The sequence below is a fragment of the Pelobates fuscus genome, chromosome 10 (assembly GCF_036172605.1).
Source record: "Pelobates fuscus isolate aPelFus1 chromosome 10, aPelFus1.pri, whole genome shotgun sequence".
NCBI classification, from domain to species: domain Eukaryota; kingdom Metazoa; phylum Chordata; class Amphibia; order Anura; family Pelobatidae; genus Pelobates; species Pelobates fuscus.
In genome coordinates, this window is record NC_086326.1 from 152,780,007 (window position 1) to 152,797,424 (window position 17,418).

The following is a 17,418-nucleotide window of genomic DNA, read 5'->3' on the forward strand; positions in this document are numbered from 1 at the left end:
TAGAAATTCTCAAGTAGACTGCACAATAAAGGAAGTTTAACTGTTAGATATCTCTTTATAGCAAATGTGTAGGGAGAGTGTGTTGGTCACATGATGGGGAGGCGAGTGCTGCATAAACTAAGTGAATTAACTCATAAATGACCGAAAATTAAGCAGTGAGACTCTGGGACATAATCTATAAAACAAAAAACCTTTTTTAGCCTAAATTTGCTTTGGTGCTTAGAGTGTCCCTTAAAAATATTACACAGTTACTCCTGCACTTGCCTGAGCAGCAGACAAGCCCTTTGCTCACCAGGAACGGGCTATACTAATCGGGATAATTTCATTTTAGTCTGTGGGTCTAAATTCATCAGAGAACCGCATCATTTGTTTGTCCTACAGCAACCATTTAACTTGGGTAGCCTCTCTCTGATTGATCAGTCCAAGTAGTGCCTGCCCATCAAACATACATAAAGCTCGGCCAAAGCCAACATGGGCAGCCTGGAACTAGGACCTTTGGCTATCTGACATTTGTGTAGGCTGCCTTATAACTGCAGCAAACTTGACCACTTTCTGAGGTGAGATTAGTGCAGGATTCTCACTGCTTCATCAGCTTTGCAGTGACTAACAATTGTTATGGTGCTTAGTGTGAAAGTTTACATATTTCACCCAGGCCCCCAAACTTACTTTACAGGAAATTATTCACAGGTGTTCATTTTTCTGTAAGGTCGTTGCATGTTAAGTGATCCAATACAACTTTCTCTTACTCTCTGCACACATGTACTATTGTAATAGAGGGTATTAATATCGACCACTTTATCTTTGTTAGGCTTTAAAATGTCAAATATCCACAAACTGTGCATTTGTGAGTTTCTCCGGATGAAGATATTGAAGTAAAGCATAATTCGGTCTAGGTTAGGAAGTTACCAGTTCAAGTTCTTTAACTAAAAATGTTCGTACACGGATTCAAAATGTATGATTTCAAACTAGATTCATATTCTAAGATCATCCGTACTACATAATAAGTTATGATCTTAAGAATCATAGAACTTCCTACCTGGGACCCCGCCGGCGCGGAAGGGGAGCAACCCCCCCCACCAAACCAACCCATGTAAGAATTCACCTACTACATACCCACGTCCCCCCCTTCACCGCCCTGCCCAAAAGCACACGAGGACCACCCCACGGATACTAGCCCCAAACAGGACAATCGCACACACAACCGCCAAGAACAGGGGAAACCGGGGGACACAGTCCTCACAACCACAAAAGCACTACAAAGAACATTCACCTCTCACAGGCCGGCAGACCGCCGTACACCTGCACAAATCGGCAAAACCACAAGCACTAAATACTTGAGAGCACCACCACACGGCACCCACGTAAAAGCAGGAACCATCCTCCATAACTAACAGGAGCTGGAACCCAAACAGGCAAGCAGGCTTGCCATCCACTCCCCTCCTCCCACACCCCAGTCTCCCGAACGACTGCCAGCGGAAACCCCACAAGGGGACAAAACGAACACGGAGCTGGGTGGGAGAGTTGCGGGGAAAGGTGAGAAAGAGAACCAAACGAGCGGGGGGCGGAGAAGACCCCACTAAGAACCCCTAACCCCAACCTTTTTACTCTGTACCCTATCCCCAACCATTAGAACTTGTGTTGTAACAATGGTTATGCATAGAGCAATATCCAAGAAACAACTCATAGAAGACATATAAAACGCAACACACCAAACAGGCTTTGAGCATATGATTGTCATAACCAAATGTTGTCACGAAATCTCTATGAACTCGATCACAAGACCCTTTATCCCTATCTTTCCTTCTGTATCCCAACCACAACGATTACAAAACCTTGAAAATAAAGAATTTACAAAAAAAAAAAAAAAGAATCATAGAACTTAGGAAGGAGATACATTTTTTTTTCTTCCAATGATGTTGAATTGTGCATTCAGGACAATTAGTGATTCTTCTCTATGCGCAGGAAATCTGTTTATATACACTATAGAAAAATGGGATTAATAAACTCTTTATCTGCTGAAGCTTCTGAAATGTACTCTTAGATTGTCTTTTTCATTTGCTATCTCTCTCTTGTAAGGGGTTTTATCGGTGTATTCTAAATGGTGTACCCACTTTCAGTCCAATGCAAGCCTTGGCATATTTCACACAGTTATTAACCATTGCCACTTAGAATCTGATTGAGGCAGACTTAGACTAGTAACTCTAGGAGGGACTTACCAATGCAAACTTGTACGGAGATCGTCATGCATAGAGGCAGGGCCATCTCCATAGCAACATCAGATCGCTGGACTTTTAATTAGCCAGAATTATTCACCATGATATATATTATTAGCCAATAATAAGCACTTTCTTTTCAGAACTAACAGGAAAACTGATTTGATTTTAAAATGTTTTAATATGATAGACATGAGTTAATTCAAACACATTTTGTTATTTTATTTTCGTGATGACTTGAAAATAAATGCATATTAGGCTTAAATAACCAAGTTGTGATAATAGTAAAGATTTGGATTTTATTTCCGGTCTGCACGATTTGCTTACGTTTTAAAACTTGGTTTTCAGTTCTCAACAATTCAGTGGATAAAACCCGTCCATGAAATGTTTTAAAGATTCGTTATTTTGTTATTTTTCAATAGTATAAACAGAGTTAGACAAAGGTATAGGAGTTGGGTACAGTGTAGGACCAACAATATTAAGTAGAATAAGAATTAATCTTGCAACAGATATGACTTAAAACAATGTCTGGAGGGATATTGTATTGTCACATAGTGGAAAGAGACTAAAAATGTAGAGAAGCACTATCCCTTAACGGGTCAGTCCAGAAGACGAAGAAGCCACACGCCTGCAGTCTGGTTCCCCAAACTGGAAAGGGAAGTGGAAAGAGGAAGAGAAGGAGGGACAAGAGAGGAAAAAAAGGAGGAGATAAGTAGGGTATGGGAAGTTAGAATAAACGTCAGGATGGATTAATATGCCAAACACACAGAACTTAAATAAAAATAAAGAAAACCCTTAGGCGAATGACTGACTTCGGCAATGCTGGTGAAAATGTAAGAAATTCGCCTTTTTACCACGTGAGTTATGAGGTGCGGTAACCTAAATGCCTATTTAAATCCTATAGTGTCAGGAATACGCATTTTTATTCCTGACTTCCTTTAAGGCGGCTTGTAACTTTCAACACCTGGTTTGTAGTTTAAGACGCAAAACCTGAAGGCGTGCCTACCTCATACAAACACATTGCAACAATTCTCAAAAAACCCTTACACATACTGCCATGCCACACCAACACACATGGAAAATACTACCCTATTTAAAACACAAACCTCCCAGGCACAATGCATCCTGGGAAACTTGCTTTGTATTGCGAAATAAAATTGTAAACCAAGGCATTATTTTCAATGGGTTTTCATTTGTAAACCCAAAATGATGTTAACCGAGGCGTTTGTAAACCGAGGTACCACCGAACCCCATGTTCAGGTTTTATGGTATTTTGGAAATTTACAGGGTAAAATATAGGCCTTGCAAATTAAATTCTCTGGACTTTCTGTCTGGTCTGTCAGGCAGGTCCCTGAAATTGTAATTAATAAAATTACATAATTAAAATAGTAAAAATACTCGAGGTGTCTTCGCGCGGCACTCAAGGCTGCTAGAGCCAAACAGGGTCTGGCCTATCAGGAGTCCCAGTGAAACTTCAGATATCTGCTAATACGAAAAGGTGGTGAAGGACAATCCTCAATGTATGCATTGCGGCACATAGAGGGGATCTCAGATCACTTCCTCCCAGCACTTGTGAATGGGAATCCACACTGTAGTAGAGCAGCCTGCAGTTGCTGTAGCAGCTCCTGTCCTTGACCTGTACCTGGTCAGCCTGGCCCCCACTGGATCCCAGGGAAGCCACCAGCACTACTAGATATACACAGAAATGCACAATAACCCTCCCCTCATACAAATAATACGAACAGCCCACACACATGCACACAATACGCACAAACGTAACCCGCTAACAATCCACATACATGCACACAACCCCACATGCAGCCTCTCACATGCAATACCCCAAACATCCCCCCACACATACACACACACACACACACACTACAAAACACACAATGTGACTTATCCATCCACACACACAATTCCACAAGCAGCCCCCATACACAGCCCACATTCATATGTATCATACACGATACCACAAACTACTCCTGAACATATACAATATAATAGCTCATATACGCACAAATATAAAGATACAAAGCGATAACAGTATAAATAACACAAGCAGAAAACGGCAGCATACACACCTCAATTTAAAAAAATAGGACCGGCACGCTACGGGACATCACAATCCTATATCGGCACAGTGAAGCTAAAAGGTTGTCTACCCCTGCTCTAGAGTAAGCTTTTTGTGTGTTAATTGACAAACCAGCTTGTGCGAGTTATATACTGTGTACTAATAGCATATTCAAAGCATAATTAGGTCTTTGAATTGTGGAGGTTCTTTGGGCTAAACGTTCGCTGTAGGATGTAGTCTGACAAATTCTGGTAAATTAGAATGTGAACGCTTCATCTGCGTATTTCAGAATGCTTGGTATGTGGATGCAATATACACAGAACTGTAGAGTAGCTGCTAACCAGGTAAGTTTCCTTTCTAAATTAAGTATAGTAAGGGATTGAGAGCGGCCTTTGTTAATAATGTTAACTGCAATAGTAGCTGGGCTGCAGCTACTATTGGGAAGATTTTAAACAATGCTGAGGTCTTGTTAAAATTCTCTAGGGTAGAGGTTTCTGGTGGCCAAGTATCATATACCTAGTCGTTGCCAAATAAAGCAGCGTAACCTATGGCTCCTGCTGCATCCGTCCATATTACAGGGGAATCGTCAAAGATAGGGGGAACGAATAAGGACCTGCCATTCCAAGAGGATAAAAAGAGATGCCACAATCTTAGGTCAGCCCTAGCTGGCTCGTCTAAAATAGTTCTAGAGTTGTCGTCAGGGAGACCGTGTAGAAGAGAGAGTATTCTCTAGCTTGCATGGATACTGAATTTAGCGTGATACCCATGAAAGTTATTTCGGTGCTGGGATCTTCTGTTTTGTCTGGGGCTACTGGAACTCCCAAATCCTTAGAGAAAGCATGTGTTGTAAACTGCACGGTGTGTAGTAGTGTGGTTCAATGGAGAGTAAATTGTCAAGGTAGTGAATCACTACTGGACATCTGCTTTTGTTAAGTAAGAACCAGGTCAAGGTCTCTGGGAAAATAGCAAAGATTTTTGGGCTACTTTTGGAGCACTTCTTCAGGCACTTCTTCTCGATGTCGCCGTAGCTTATCTCTCTGGGTAGTAGCTTCCTGCTGAGGTAAGCTACAGGTGTTCTCCGCCATTGTCCCCGACCTGGCTCAGCACTGCTCCTAATCCAAACATGGAGGCATCTGTGTGGATAAGAAAATGTTTATTCGGATTAGGAGCAGCCAGGACAGGGGCATTTATCAAAGCTTGGAACGCTTGCTCACATTATGGGGTCCAGTGTGCTTCTCTGGGCAAGTCCTTTCAGGTCAGGTCAGTGAGGGGCTTCACTAGGGTGCTGTAGTTGGGGACAAACTTCCATATAGTAGCCAGTGGTCCCTAGGAAGGCCATCACTTGAATCTTCATCTGGGGACTGGGCCAGTTAACTACTGCCTCTTTCTTGGCTGGCTCAAGCTTCTGCTTCCCACACCCTACCCGGTGTCCCAGGTACTGCACCTCTGCCATTCCTAGGTGGCACTTGCTAGGTTTCAAGGTCAAACCTTCCTCTCTAATTCTATCCAGTATGCTACTACATGTGCCAGGTGCTCCTCCCAAGTGTCGCTGTAGATGGCTTTATCATCCAGGTATGCACACGCATAATCCTGGAGGCCATCCAACAGCCGGTATACCATCCTTTGGAAAGTGGCCGGACTTCATCCCAAATGGCATGACCTTAAATTGGTACAGGCCAAATGGGGTGACAAAGGTCGACTTGGGAACAGCATTGGCCGCGATAGGGATCTGCCAGTACCCTTTACACAAATCGATAGTGGTGAGGAACTGACCCCAAGCCATCTTATATAATAGCTTGTCGATACGAGTCTTGTCATTGAGCCTCCGTTAATCTACACAGTACCGGGTGGTTCCGTCTCGCTTTGGGACCAGCACTACTAAGGAGACAGTTCAACTACCCCTAGTCAGAGCATCTCCTGGATCTCCTGCTTCATATTTGCCTGAACTGCCTCTGGGATTCGGGACAGGGTTTGCCTTAGAGGTTGTTGGTCGCGGGTCTCTACTCTGTGGGTGGCCAGTGGGGTACACCGGGCAGGTTAGACAATGTTTCCCGCTTGGCCGACAGCATCTGCTGTTCTTGCCAGAGCTCCCTCTCCATTAGCCGGTCCCCTCGTTGGACCTCATCAATGGACTCGGTCTGAACTCCGTCCTCCAGGAGGTCAGGCAGGGGAAGATTGTCGAAATCTTCCGAGGCTGGAGCACATATAGTGGCTACATCCTCTGTCGGCTTGTGGTAGGGCTTAAGCATGTTAACGTGTAACCTGCGTCACCTGAGCAAGGACCGATAACGTAGGTAGTGTCACACATCCGTTCCACTACCCGGTATGGGCCCTGCCAGGCAGCCTGTAGCCTGTCATGTCAGACTGGTTTCAGAACAACACTATTTGACCGACTTGAAAGCTACGGTTCCTGGCTCCAACTGTGAGTTCCTCCAGTCAGTCTTTAAACTCCAGCTTAAAGGGGGTGATGGGGGTCACTTCCTGCTCTCCCCCCTCCCCCAAGGGCTCTCGGACTAGGTCTAGGGGCCCTGTAACCCTCCATCCATATATCAATTCAAAGGGAAAGAAACCAGTGGATTCCTGGGGCACCTCCCGATAGGCGAGCAGGAGATGCGTCAGGAATCTTTTCCAATCCTTGCAAGTCATTGTAAAGGTACGGAGCATCTGCTTCAACGTGCAATTGAAGCGCTCGCACAGGCCATTAGTCTGTGGGTGGTATGGTAACCTGATCCAAGAGGATCTCCCGGGGAAAACCCATCCAGGAAAACACCCGCATCAGGGCTACAGATACAGTCATTGCCTGAATATTGCTCAGGGCAACTGCCTCGGGGTACCGAATCATGTAATCCATGATGTTCAGAATGTATTTCTTCCAAGAGGGACTAGGCTTAGCCAGGGCACCTCTGATGTCGACAGCTACCCTGCCGAAAGGGTCTTCAATGATGGGTAGTGGCTGGAGCTTAGCCTTGTGCAAGTCGCCCCGCTTCCACACTTTCTGGCAGGCATCACAGGACTGGCAGTAGTGCCTCAGGTACTTGGAGATGCACAGCCAGAAGCAGCTTTGGGTGAGTCGATGCTTAGTATGACTGCCAGGGGAATAAAGTGCATGGGGAATATATTCCAGACTCTCTTGTCTCCAGTGCCCCAGTTGGGGTGAACGTGGGCAGTGGGTAGACGGTTCCTCCGTCCCCCGGTCTTCTCCGCCTCTGTAATGAGCCGGTGTTGAACTAGAGTCAGTGTGGCTCCGGTGGCTCATAACCCTGTACGGTGCGCCCGTTCAGCCGGACCGGCTGTCTCTGGTGGTCTCGGTTGTCAGAGGTGGCTTGGATGGGGTCCACCTAATGCAGGATTGGCCAGGCTTCTTCGTTGTGGGTACGTACATGGGGGCAGCCTGGTAACAGAGGGCTGCTGCTCGCGGGGCAGGAGGGGCAGGAGGGGCCACGGGGCGAACCCACTGAGGTCACTCCCTGGACTGGGGATAATTCCTCTTTATGTTACTGGGCTAGGAGCACTGAAAGCATCGTTGGTCTGCCCAGGTCAGTGCCCGCTGGGGTGGTATCAGAGCCAAGGAACCTTGGAACAGAGCTGTTGCAGTGGGGGTAGTTTGTGGAATGGGTTGGAAGCTGTGAGAGGTAGCAGGGCATTGGGGCCGTCATGTATCGGGGTTTGCCGACCTCCCCGGAGACATCTCTCCCGCTATCATTTGTTGGGTGGTGCGGGGTTCGTCCCATTTCGCTGTTTCTCTGAGCAAAAAAATATAGGCTTGTGCCTCTGAGAGGAGCCTGGTCAGGGTTTGTTCTGAGGGGGTTTCTTTGTAGTACGCCAGACATCGAGCAGTTTCTTTGTCCTCTGGCTGCGGTACAGCGGTCTCACTGCTTCATAGACCATCCTTCATGAGGGTGGCAATCAGGTCAGCCTTGGTAAAATTGCTGGCCGATTGCCCTCTGGCTTCCAGCAAATCCTGTAGTAGCTAGGTCCCTGTGTGAAACCCTGCAAGGGAAGTGTCTCCTTTCAGAAAACAAATGCTCCCCCTGGTTGGCGTTCCCTGGTTGGTGTTCGTCTATACAAATGGTGGCCACCCAGGGGAGCACTCATTAATTACTTCCTTTGCGGTTTCACACTTATGCTGCTAGTGTGGACGTTCTGATTAATAGGTGTGAACGTTCTAATGGGGCATCGGGAGGTCCTCGTTCAGAAGACGAACGAGTTGGGAAACAATCCACGAACGCTCCCCTTGGCTGGCGTTCGTCAGTACGAAATGGCGGCCACCCAGGGGAGCATTTATTGTTTCCCTTGCGGTTTCACACCTCTGATTGAACGTTCTAACTAGCGTTCTAAATGGGATACCAGGGTGGTCCCTGTTAGGGAGACAAATGGATTCCTTTCGTGGAAGTACTCCCGAATGGGGAGCGGGCACAATAAACGAAAATACATGGAAACACACATAATCGAAAAAGGAAATCCATGAACAAGTAGTGGTTCTACCACACCTTCCTCCCCAGCGGCAGTGTGAGTTACAGGGAAGGGAGACAACCGGTCTCGTTCCCCAGCGGCAGTGTGAGGTGCCGGGAGAGAAGTGTTAAATTCTTCCTCTTCATTGGCAGTGTGAAGTCCAGGGAGTGGAGACAACCGGTCTCGTTCCCCAGCAGCAGTGTGACGTCTAAGGAGAGAAGTGTTCTGTCCTTCCTCCCCAGTGGCAGTGTGAGGTTGAGGGAAAGGAGACAACCAATCTCGTTCCCCAGTGGCAGTGTGAGGTTGAGGGAAAGGAGACAACCGATCTCGTTCCCCAGCGGCAGTGTGAGTTCCAGGGAGCGGAGACAACCGGTCTCGCTCCCCAGCGACAGTATGAGGTTGAGGGAGAGAAGTGTTCTGTCCTTCCTCCCCAGTGGCAGTGTAAGATCCAGGAAAATGAGACACCCGATTTCGTTTCCCAGTGGCAGTGTAAGGTCCAGGGAATGGAGACAGGGAATGGAGGCAGTGTGAGGTCCAGGGAATTTGGTTTGCACCCTTTCTCCTGGTATGCGGAACAGCTTCCCTCCCTGAGCACCGAGTGGTGCAATATGGAGGAGAGAAATGGGTCTCTTTATATTCTAAGTGGTTCCTGAGCGGCTGAAGGAAGTAATTAGCGAGGTAACCTGTCGGGTTACCCAGGGAATCTGCTACAGCATGTCAAAAAAGTTATGAATTGATTTGCATGTCAATGAGTGAAATAAGTATTTGACCCCTGGTGGCAAAACCCTTGTTGGCAATCACAGAGGTCAGACGTTTCTTGTAGTTGGCCACCAGGTTTGCACACATCTCAAGAGGGATTTTGTTCCAACTCCTCTTTGCAGATCCTCTCCAAGCCATTAAGGTTTCGAGGCTGACATTTGGCAACTCGAACCTTCAGCTCCTCCACATTTTTTCTATGGAATTAAGGTCTGGGACTGGCTAGGTCACTCTAGGACCTTAATATGCTTCTTCTTGAGCCACTCCTTTGTGGCCTTGGCTGTTTGTTTTGGGTCACTGTCATGCTGGAAAACCCATTCACGGCCCATTTTTAATGCCCTGGCTGAGAGAAGGAGGTTCTCACCCAAGATGTGACTATGCATGGCCCTGTCTATCGTTCCTTTGATGCAGTGCCATTTGTAGCAATCACTTACCTTTCCCCGCCGGTCCCACGCAGCGCGGCGTTCTCCTCCCATGCTTCCGGGAGGCGGCTCATTCCTTCTGATGCCGGCCACTCGGAACACAGCCATTTTTATGACTCGGCGCATCAGAAGAAAAGTGCTGCCAAAATTGAAACGTGGCCACACTCCCGGACCTTTTGTGGGCGTGGCTTTAAAGTTAAAGAACCCACACTATATAAGGGCTATCTTGACACTTGTCAGGTGCCCTAGTGTGGTTCTTGTCTGAAGTCCCCTAGTGCTCTTTACTCCTGACTGTCTTTTTGGTATTTGACCCTTGGCTATCTCTCCAACTATCCTATTCTCTGGTTTCCCGTTACTTGGCTTGGATCATTATGTGCCAGTCTTCTTTAATCCCTTGACCTCTGGCTATTCCTTTAACTATTCTCAGACGCTAGTCCAGCCACTCTAAGGTCCGGTAAACGTCTTCCTCTGGGTTTCACGCTGTGTGAAGGGGTCACTGTTGTGACATTACACTAGGGCCATGGACCCTGCAGGTGTTAACCCTCTTGGGCCGGTACCTGATGACCGGTTTGAAGAACTGGACCATTGCATGGACCAGTTCGCTATTGCTGTACAAACCTTGCTAGCACGTACTGCCCATCTCCAACCAGAGGAGCAAATCTCAGCCCACAGACCTCAGGAACAACCTATGGAAATGGTTGCTATGGGTACTCCCAATCACGCAACCTCCCCTCTCCGTTACGGGGGTGATCCTAAAGGTTGCCGGGTTTTCTTGAACCAAGTTAGTATTTATTTTGAGCTTCATCCGAGAGCATATCCTACGGATAGGGCAAAAATAGGTTACATAATCACCTTATTGATTGATAGGGCGTTATTTTGGACGAATCCCTTATGGGAGAACGACAACCTGATAGTGTTTAACTATGCAGAATTTGTTGCAGCTTTTAGGAGGACTTTTGATCCCCCAGGGAGGAGAACTAATGCTGCCAAGACTTTGTTACGTATGAGACAGGGGACTCGTTCTCTTGTTGATTACGCTCTAGAATTCCGTACACATGCTGCCGAGGTTAGATGGAATGAACAAGGGTTTGTTGACGTATTTATGAACGGGCTTTCTGATAAACTCCTAGATGAGGTAGCCACTAGGGACTTACCCAATGTGTTGGAAGAATTGATCACATATCTTTCCCACATTGATGAGCGCCTCTGACATAGACAGAACACCAGAGACAGACCTAGACGGGTGCCAGAAGGCCTGGCATTGACTTACCCTTCATCCGAGACAACAGCAGTCACCCCCTCCCCCCCAGAACCTATGCAACTGGGAGTTACGCGTTTGTCTGAGAATGAAAGACAATACCGTCATAGCGAGGGACTATGCCTATATTGTGGCAGAAAGGGTCATTCTCGTTCAACCTGTCCCAACCGGCCGGAAAACTCCTGCACCTAAGCCCTAAAGGAGGACAGGCCTTGGGTGTAATGTGTTTGTCCTCCTTTAATGATAAGAAAGATCATAGGCTTCTTCTACCAATAGTCATTGAGTGGGAAGGAAAAAAGGTGCCAACCATTGCCTTGATAGACTCTGGGGCGACCGAAAATTTTCTGTCCCTTAGAGCTCTCCCCTGCCCCTTAGTGGTCTCTCCTCTCCCCCCACCCTCCCCTGGGGGTCTTTTCTCACACCCACTCACCCTCCCTGTGTTTTCCTCACCTCCCGTTCTCCTCATCTCCACTTCTCCTCACCCCCTCTCCTGTGTTCTTCTCACCTCCCCCCGTGTCTTCTCACCTCCCCCCGTGTTCTCCTTACCTCCCCTTCTCCTCATCTCCACTTCTCCTCACCCCCTCTCCTGTGTTCTTCTCACCTCCCCCCGTGTCTTCTCACCTCCCCCTGTGTTCTCCTCACCTCCCCTCCATGTGTTCTTCTCACCTCATCCCCCTGTGTTCTTCTCACTCCCCCCTCCCTGTGTTCTTCTCGCCCCCCCTCTCCACACCCCCTCCCTGTGTTCTTCTTACTCCCCCCTCCCTGTGTTCTTCTTACTCCCCCCTCCCCTCTTCTTCTTACTCCTCCCCTCCACTTGTCTTCTTCTTACTTCCCTTCCCCCCTTTATTCTTACTCCCCCTCCCCTCTTCTTCTTACTCCCCCCTCCCTCTTCTTCTTACTACCCCCTCCACTTGTCTTCTTCTTACTCCCCCCTTTCTTCTTACTCCCCCCACCCCTCTTCATACTCCCCCCCCTTCTTAGCCCCCTCCACTTGTCTTCTTCTTACTCCCCCCTCCCTTGTTTCCTTCTTACTCCCCCACCTTCCCTCTTCTTCTTACCCCCCTCCCCTCGTTCTTCTTAACCCCCCTCCCCTCGTTCTTCTTAACCCCCCCTCTGTTCTTCTTAACCCCCCTCTGTTCTTCTTAACCCCCCTCTGTTCTTCTTAACCCCCCTCTGTTCTTCTTATCTCCCTCCCCCAGTTCTCCTCCTAACCTCACCTCCCCTTCCTGTAGCGTGGCCGAGCTCCTCTCTGGTCCGCGGTACAGGAGTTTCTGTTTCCTGTACCCGGCCAGACTGATAGGAAGTGCACACTAAGTGTGCACTTCCTGTCAGTCCGGCCGGGTCGCGGACCGGAGAGGAGCTCGGCCACGCTACAGGGGAGGTGAGGCAGTGCGGCAGCCGCCTGAGCGCTCTCTATAGAGTGCTCAGGCGACTGCAACATTTAAAGGGCTGGTGATGGGGGCGCAGGGCGCCCCCTCCTATATGGCACCCTAGGCGGCTGCCTAGTTCGCCTTATAGGAAGCGCCGGTCCTGTTCATTCCCTTTAGATTGTACGCTAGTGTGCAGGGCCCCCATTATCTGTTTTTCCAGTAAGTTAGTACTGAACAGCTGTCTTGTGAACCTTTTGTACAGATCTGCAGAAAATGTTGGTGTGACGGTAGTCACCATCACTGGGGATGGAAGACAGACACTATGGGTGGGCTCCCAAATTTCTTTTGTGTTTTGTCACATTGTGCCTATTATTTGTGCAGAGTATGTTGAATGTATTGCTGGTCTGTGCATCTCCCCCTCCCCCCTTTTTCCTGTCCTATTGTTTCCCCAGCAGGGCGTTGTCCCAGGGACACTGCCAGACCAGTTTAATCTAGCTGCTCTGTCCCGCCTCAATCTCCCATCAGCCCTTGCTATTGTCTGACCCCACCCTTCCTTGTACTATTATTATGGACAACAATTTATATCGCTAAAATGCCTATTTACTATATTCCGATATCACCTAAAATGGCCGCTGGAGACGATGAGATCGCCACGTGTACAAAATGGCGACGGGCTGTAAAGGAATGTAGTAATGTGATTTTTAGGCCACGCCCAGTGGGATGGTGCTAAGACCCCCTTAAACTATGTAGCCAATTGTTGAACTATACTTTGTTATCTTGTGTATGACTACGTCTGTGACATATTATCGCTTCATAAGGGGCTTCCCTTGATCATCAAAAAACCAGTTCCTGAAGTTTTTCATTGACCAGCAACTTGTGTCCGGTGTGAATTACTTGCAGGAAAAGCGTGCACGCATTTGGTGACGATTTGGAAGGGGCAGATATTCAAATATTCAGACTCTTGTTCTGATCCATTACATTATAGTAATCTATGTAACCTATTGTATGTAAATTAGGCTGTTGGGGGGCTTAAACTATGTGTGCTGTAGTCATTAAAGAGTTGCTGTTTAACCTTCACCATGTGTCGTCTGGTGTTTGGTCCAGGGTGGAAAAGGCCCTAAGTGATCCCAGTCAAGCCTCGGCGTCTGGGTCTGAAGTGTTTCAGGGTCCCTGATAGCTACAAGGAAGCAGACTTGGTGGAGGTACTCGGTAAGAGTACTGGAGCTCCGTTACAGTTGGATCTTAATAAATAATGTGATGTGCAAAAGACTGGGCACCTTAACAGGTAGTAATGACTAACACCATGCATCCAAACACGTTTCGTAGCCACTCTTGCTTTTGGAGTTTTTCCTACTTTTCCTTGCAGAATACGTTCTAGTTCAGAAATCCACTTAGGTTCTCTCCGATGCACTGCATGGATAAGTGGAAACAAAGATTATCAATAATCTTCAAATCTGTGGATTTATTTCTAATTAAGTATTGTGATTATGTGAGCTGTTTTGATAGTATTGTTTTATTAAATACAAGTTTTACAGTCAGTCAGATTCACTGCTCATTGTAACGACATCCATGGCTGATTCAATTAAAAATCCTTAGGTGGAATTGCCCGCTTTAGCGACCTAAACTCTGTCATTGAGATCGTGTATAATTATACAGAAGTGAGTTGTTGTTTTTTTTAAAAGAATATTTTTATTGCACCACTTCACAGTAAATACAAACGGGCAAGAACACACAAAAATTGGCAAGCATCTTAACCAATCCAATTATACATTGGCAAATTAGAGAAGGAAGAATGGGGGTTCAGTAAGAAAATAAAGACAAAGATTTACATCCATTATTTTCAAATGCAAGCACATATAAATAAAACTATGTAAATCAGAATAATTTGGACCAATGTAAATATGAATGATAGAATGTCAGCCTCATGCTCTATTTAAAAGCTTATTTAAAAAGGAAAGCCATAGGCACACAATTAATTCATTCCACCATATGAACCTATACTGTGGGCAAATTTATACTTATTACTTAAACAAGGGGCACAACCACAAATGTATATGAAACAAAATAGTTTATTAAATGGGTCACAGTAATAGGCTCTCTCATAAACTGTATCAATGAATGATACAGACACAAAATGTCAAATGGAGAGTACAATGCAATACCTACAAGTTCTGAAGTTGCATATTGGCAAACTACATAATGCATAAATCACTGGATACAAGTATACAGAAAAAACTATATGAGATACCAAATTTAACAAACCCCAAAATAATTAATTAAACAAGGAAAAGAAAAGCATACCAGACCTAGTGAGAAGAAGGACAAGAGTCAACCAATAAGCCAACGTTTCGGCAAAATGCCTTTATCAAGGGAGGCTCCCTTGACAAAGGCATTTTGCCGAAACGTTGGCTCCCTTGACAAAGGCATTTTGCCGAAACGTTGGGGGTTTATTGGTTGACTCTTGTCCTTCTTCTCACTAGGTCTGGTATGCTTTTCTTTCCCTTGTTTATTTCATTATTTGGGGGTTTGTTCAATTTGGTATCTCATATAGTTTTTTTGTATACTTGTATCCAGTGATTTATGTATTATGTAGTTTGCCTACATGCAACTTCAGAACTTGTAGGTATTGCATTGTACTCTCCATTTGACATTTTGTGTCTTTATCATTCATTGATACAGTTTATGAGAGTGACCCATTTAATAAACTATTTTGTTTCATATACATTTGTGGTTGTGCCCCTTGTTTAAGTAATAGATGTAACTCTTTTGGCCTTTGGGAATATGGCCTTATACGAGTGAGCACCCAGTATTAGTTGTCCATTTCTGTTTGGATATTTTCTGTTCCTTATCAGCATTTTGAGTGTGCCTACCTATTGGCAAATTTATACTTTCCAGATCAATTCGTTTGTCACCTGGGTGAAATCTGAAAATTGATTTTAAGCAACTCTTTACCAAAATGTTAAACATTCAGCGCAGGATACACATACAGAGTTACTCCCTAAAGTTAGAATTGTCAAAAATTCCAAGTGAATTGAAAGTTTTAGACCAAAATAGCTCAACTGGAAGCATAGCTGGGAGGTTCTTTATTTCCCAATTCAGCTATTTTGGAATAAAATCTGAAATTAATTTTGAATTCCCAACAATTGCCATTTTAGTATATAACCCTGATTGTACATTGGGGAGAACAAATTAAAGGCTGATGTGAAAAGAGTTCATATTGCAAGTCATGAACTAGAGGAGAGCCGAGAGGCACAGTTAGGTGCTAAGTAATTCCCATTATGCAATCAATGTATTATAGTTTCACTTTTATAGTAGCTCATTTTTAGGCTGAATCTTTTTTCTTTCCAACGAAAATCTGTTAAAAGTGTATTGTCTGCCTTCATGTTGCACAATAACGGCTTAAAGAACAGATATCTGTAAAACATCTCAGTATTAAGTGCATGAGAATGGAATTTCTCCCGTGTGAACCTTTTTATGTGATGCAAGGTCTGTGGCCCAGATATACGATTTCCCACACTCATTGCATTTAAATGGTTTCTCTCCTGTGTGAATCCATTTATGGGAAACAAGGTCTGCAGCTCTCTTGTAACATTTATCACATTCATTGCATTTAAATGGCCTTTCTCCTGTGTGAATCTTCTGATGCCGGATAAGATTACACTTTAGGTTAAAACATTTGTCACATTCAGTGCATTTAAATGGTTTATCTCCTGTGTGAATCCGTTTATGCGAAACAAGCTGTTCGGATCTAGTGTAACATTTCCCGCATTCATCACATTTAAATGGTTTATCACCTGTGTGAATCCTCTGATGCCTAATAAGATCATGTTTTAAGTTGTAACATTTATCACACTCAGTGCATTTAAATGGTTTCTCTCCCCTGTGAATCCTCTCATGTGATGCAAGCTTCGCAGCCATTGTAAAACATTTACCACATTCATTGCATTTATATGGTTTCTCCCCTGTGTGAATTCTCTGGTGTTTAACAAGATTGGACACCTGACTAAAATGTTTCCCACATTCAGAGCATGAAAATGGTTTTTCTCTTCTGCAATTCATCTCATGTATAAGAAGTTCGGACTCAGAAAAGAAGATTTTTCCTCCTTTGGAAGAATTGATATAGCCTCCCATACAGCCAAATGTATTTTCTGTCTGTGTGTGTTTAGTAAGAGTATATCGATTAGCATTTCCTCCTCTGCATATGGTTTGTTCCTTCTTCATTTGATTAGATGGATATTCTCTTTGTGTTTGTTCTGTAGGTGTATACATTTCATTGTCTGTGAGATCGTCTTCACATGACATGGATTCCTCCTTTATAATGATATTACATATATCTTCTGTCTGAGTACGGTCTGTGTGTGTATACTCATTCATGTACATGAGATCCCCTTCATCAGAGGAGAGTGATTCAACCTTAATAATAACAGTACTTATATCTTCTGTCTCTGTATAGATGTCAGTGTCTGTGAGATTTCCTTCTTCACATGATCCAGATTCCTCTTTAATAGGAGTAGATGAATGTTCTGTGGGCGTAGAAATGTCTGTGAAATTTCCATCTTTACATGAGGCTGGTTCCTCCGAAATAGGAGAAAATGGATATTCTGTCTGTGGATGTTCTATGGGTGTAGAAATGTCTGTGTCTATGTTATCTCTATCTTCACGTGATGGATAGTCTTGTGAAATATATGTTACAGATGTAGACTTTTTGTTTCTTGTTTTTTTGATTTTCAGACATTTTACTCCATCATTAGTTTTATTTATAGTGTCATCCTTTGTTCCAGAATTATTCAAAGAATCCACAGAAGAAGTGTACAATCCACTACATGCAAATTTATCTGTTGGAAGAAAACACACATTAGCAGCTCATATATCA

The 17,418-nt window shown here is 45.1% G+C and overlaps 1 protein-coding gene across 3 annotated transcripts in view; it reads right to left on the minus strand.

Moving 5' to 3' along the window:
- Window positions 1–14,527: 14,527 nt before the first annotated feature.
- LOC134575216 (oocyte zinc finger protein XlCOF22-like) overlaps window positions 14,528–17,418 on the minus strand; it is a 33,158-nt gene continuing 30,267 nt past the window's right edge. For 2 of the 3 annotated variants that reach the window (XR_010085605.1, XR_010085604.1), the window contains exons 5-6: window positions 15,416–17,380; window positions 14,528–14,545 (exon numbers count right to left, since the gene is read on the minus strand). Coding sequence is in view for 1 of the 3 variants with exons in the window: in XM_063434470.1 (XP_063290540.1) it covers window positions 15,978–17,380 (1,403 nt within the window). In the remaining 2 variants the exon portion in view is untranslated. Of the gene's footprint in view, window positions 14,546–15,365; window positions 17,381–17,418 lie in introns of those variants that run through there. The other variant, XM_063434470.1, reaches the window with a different exon arrangement.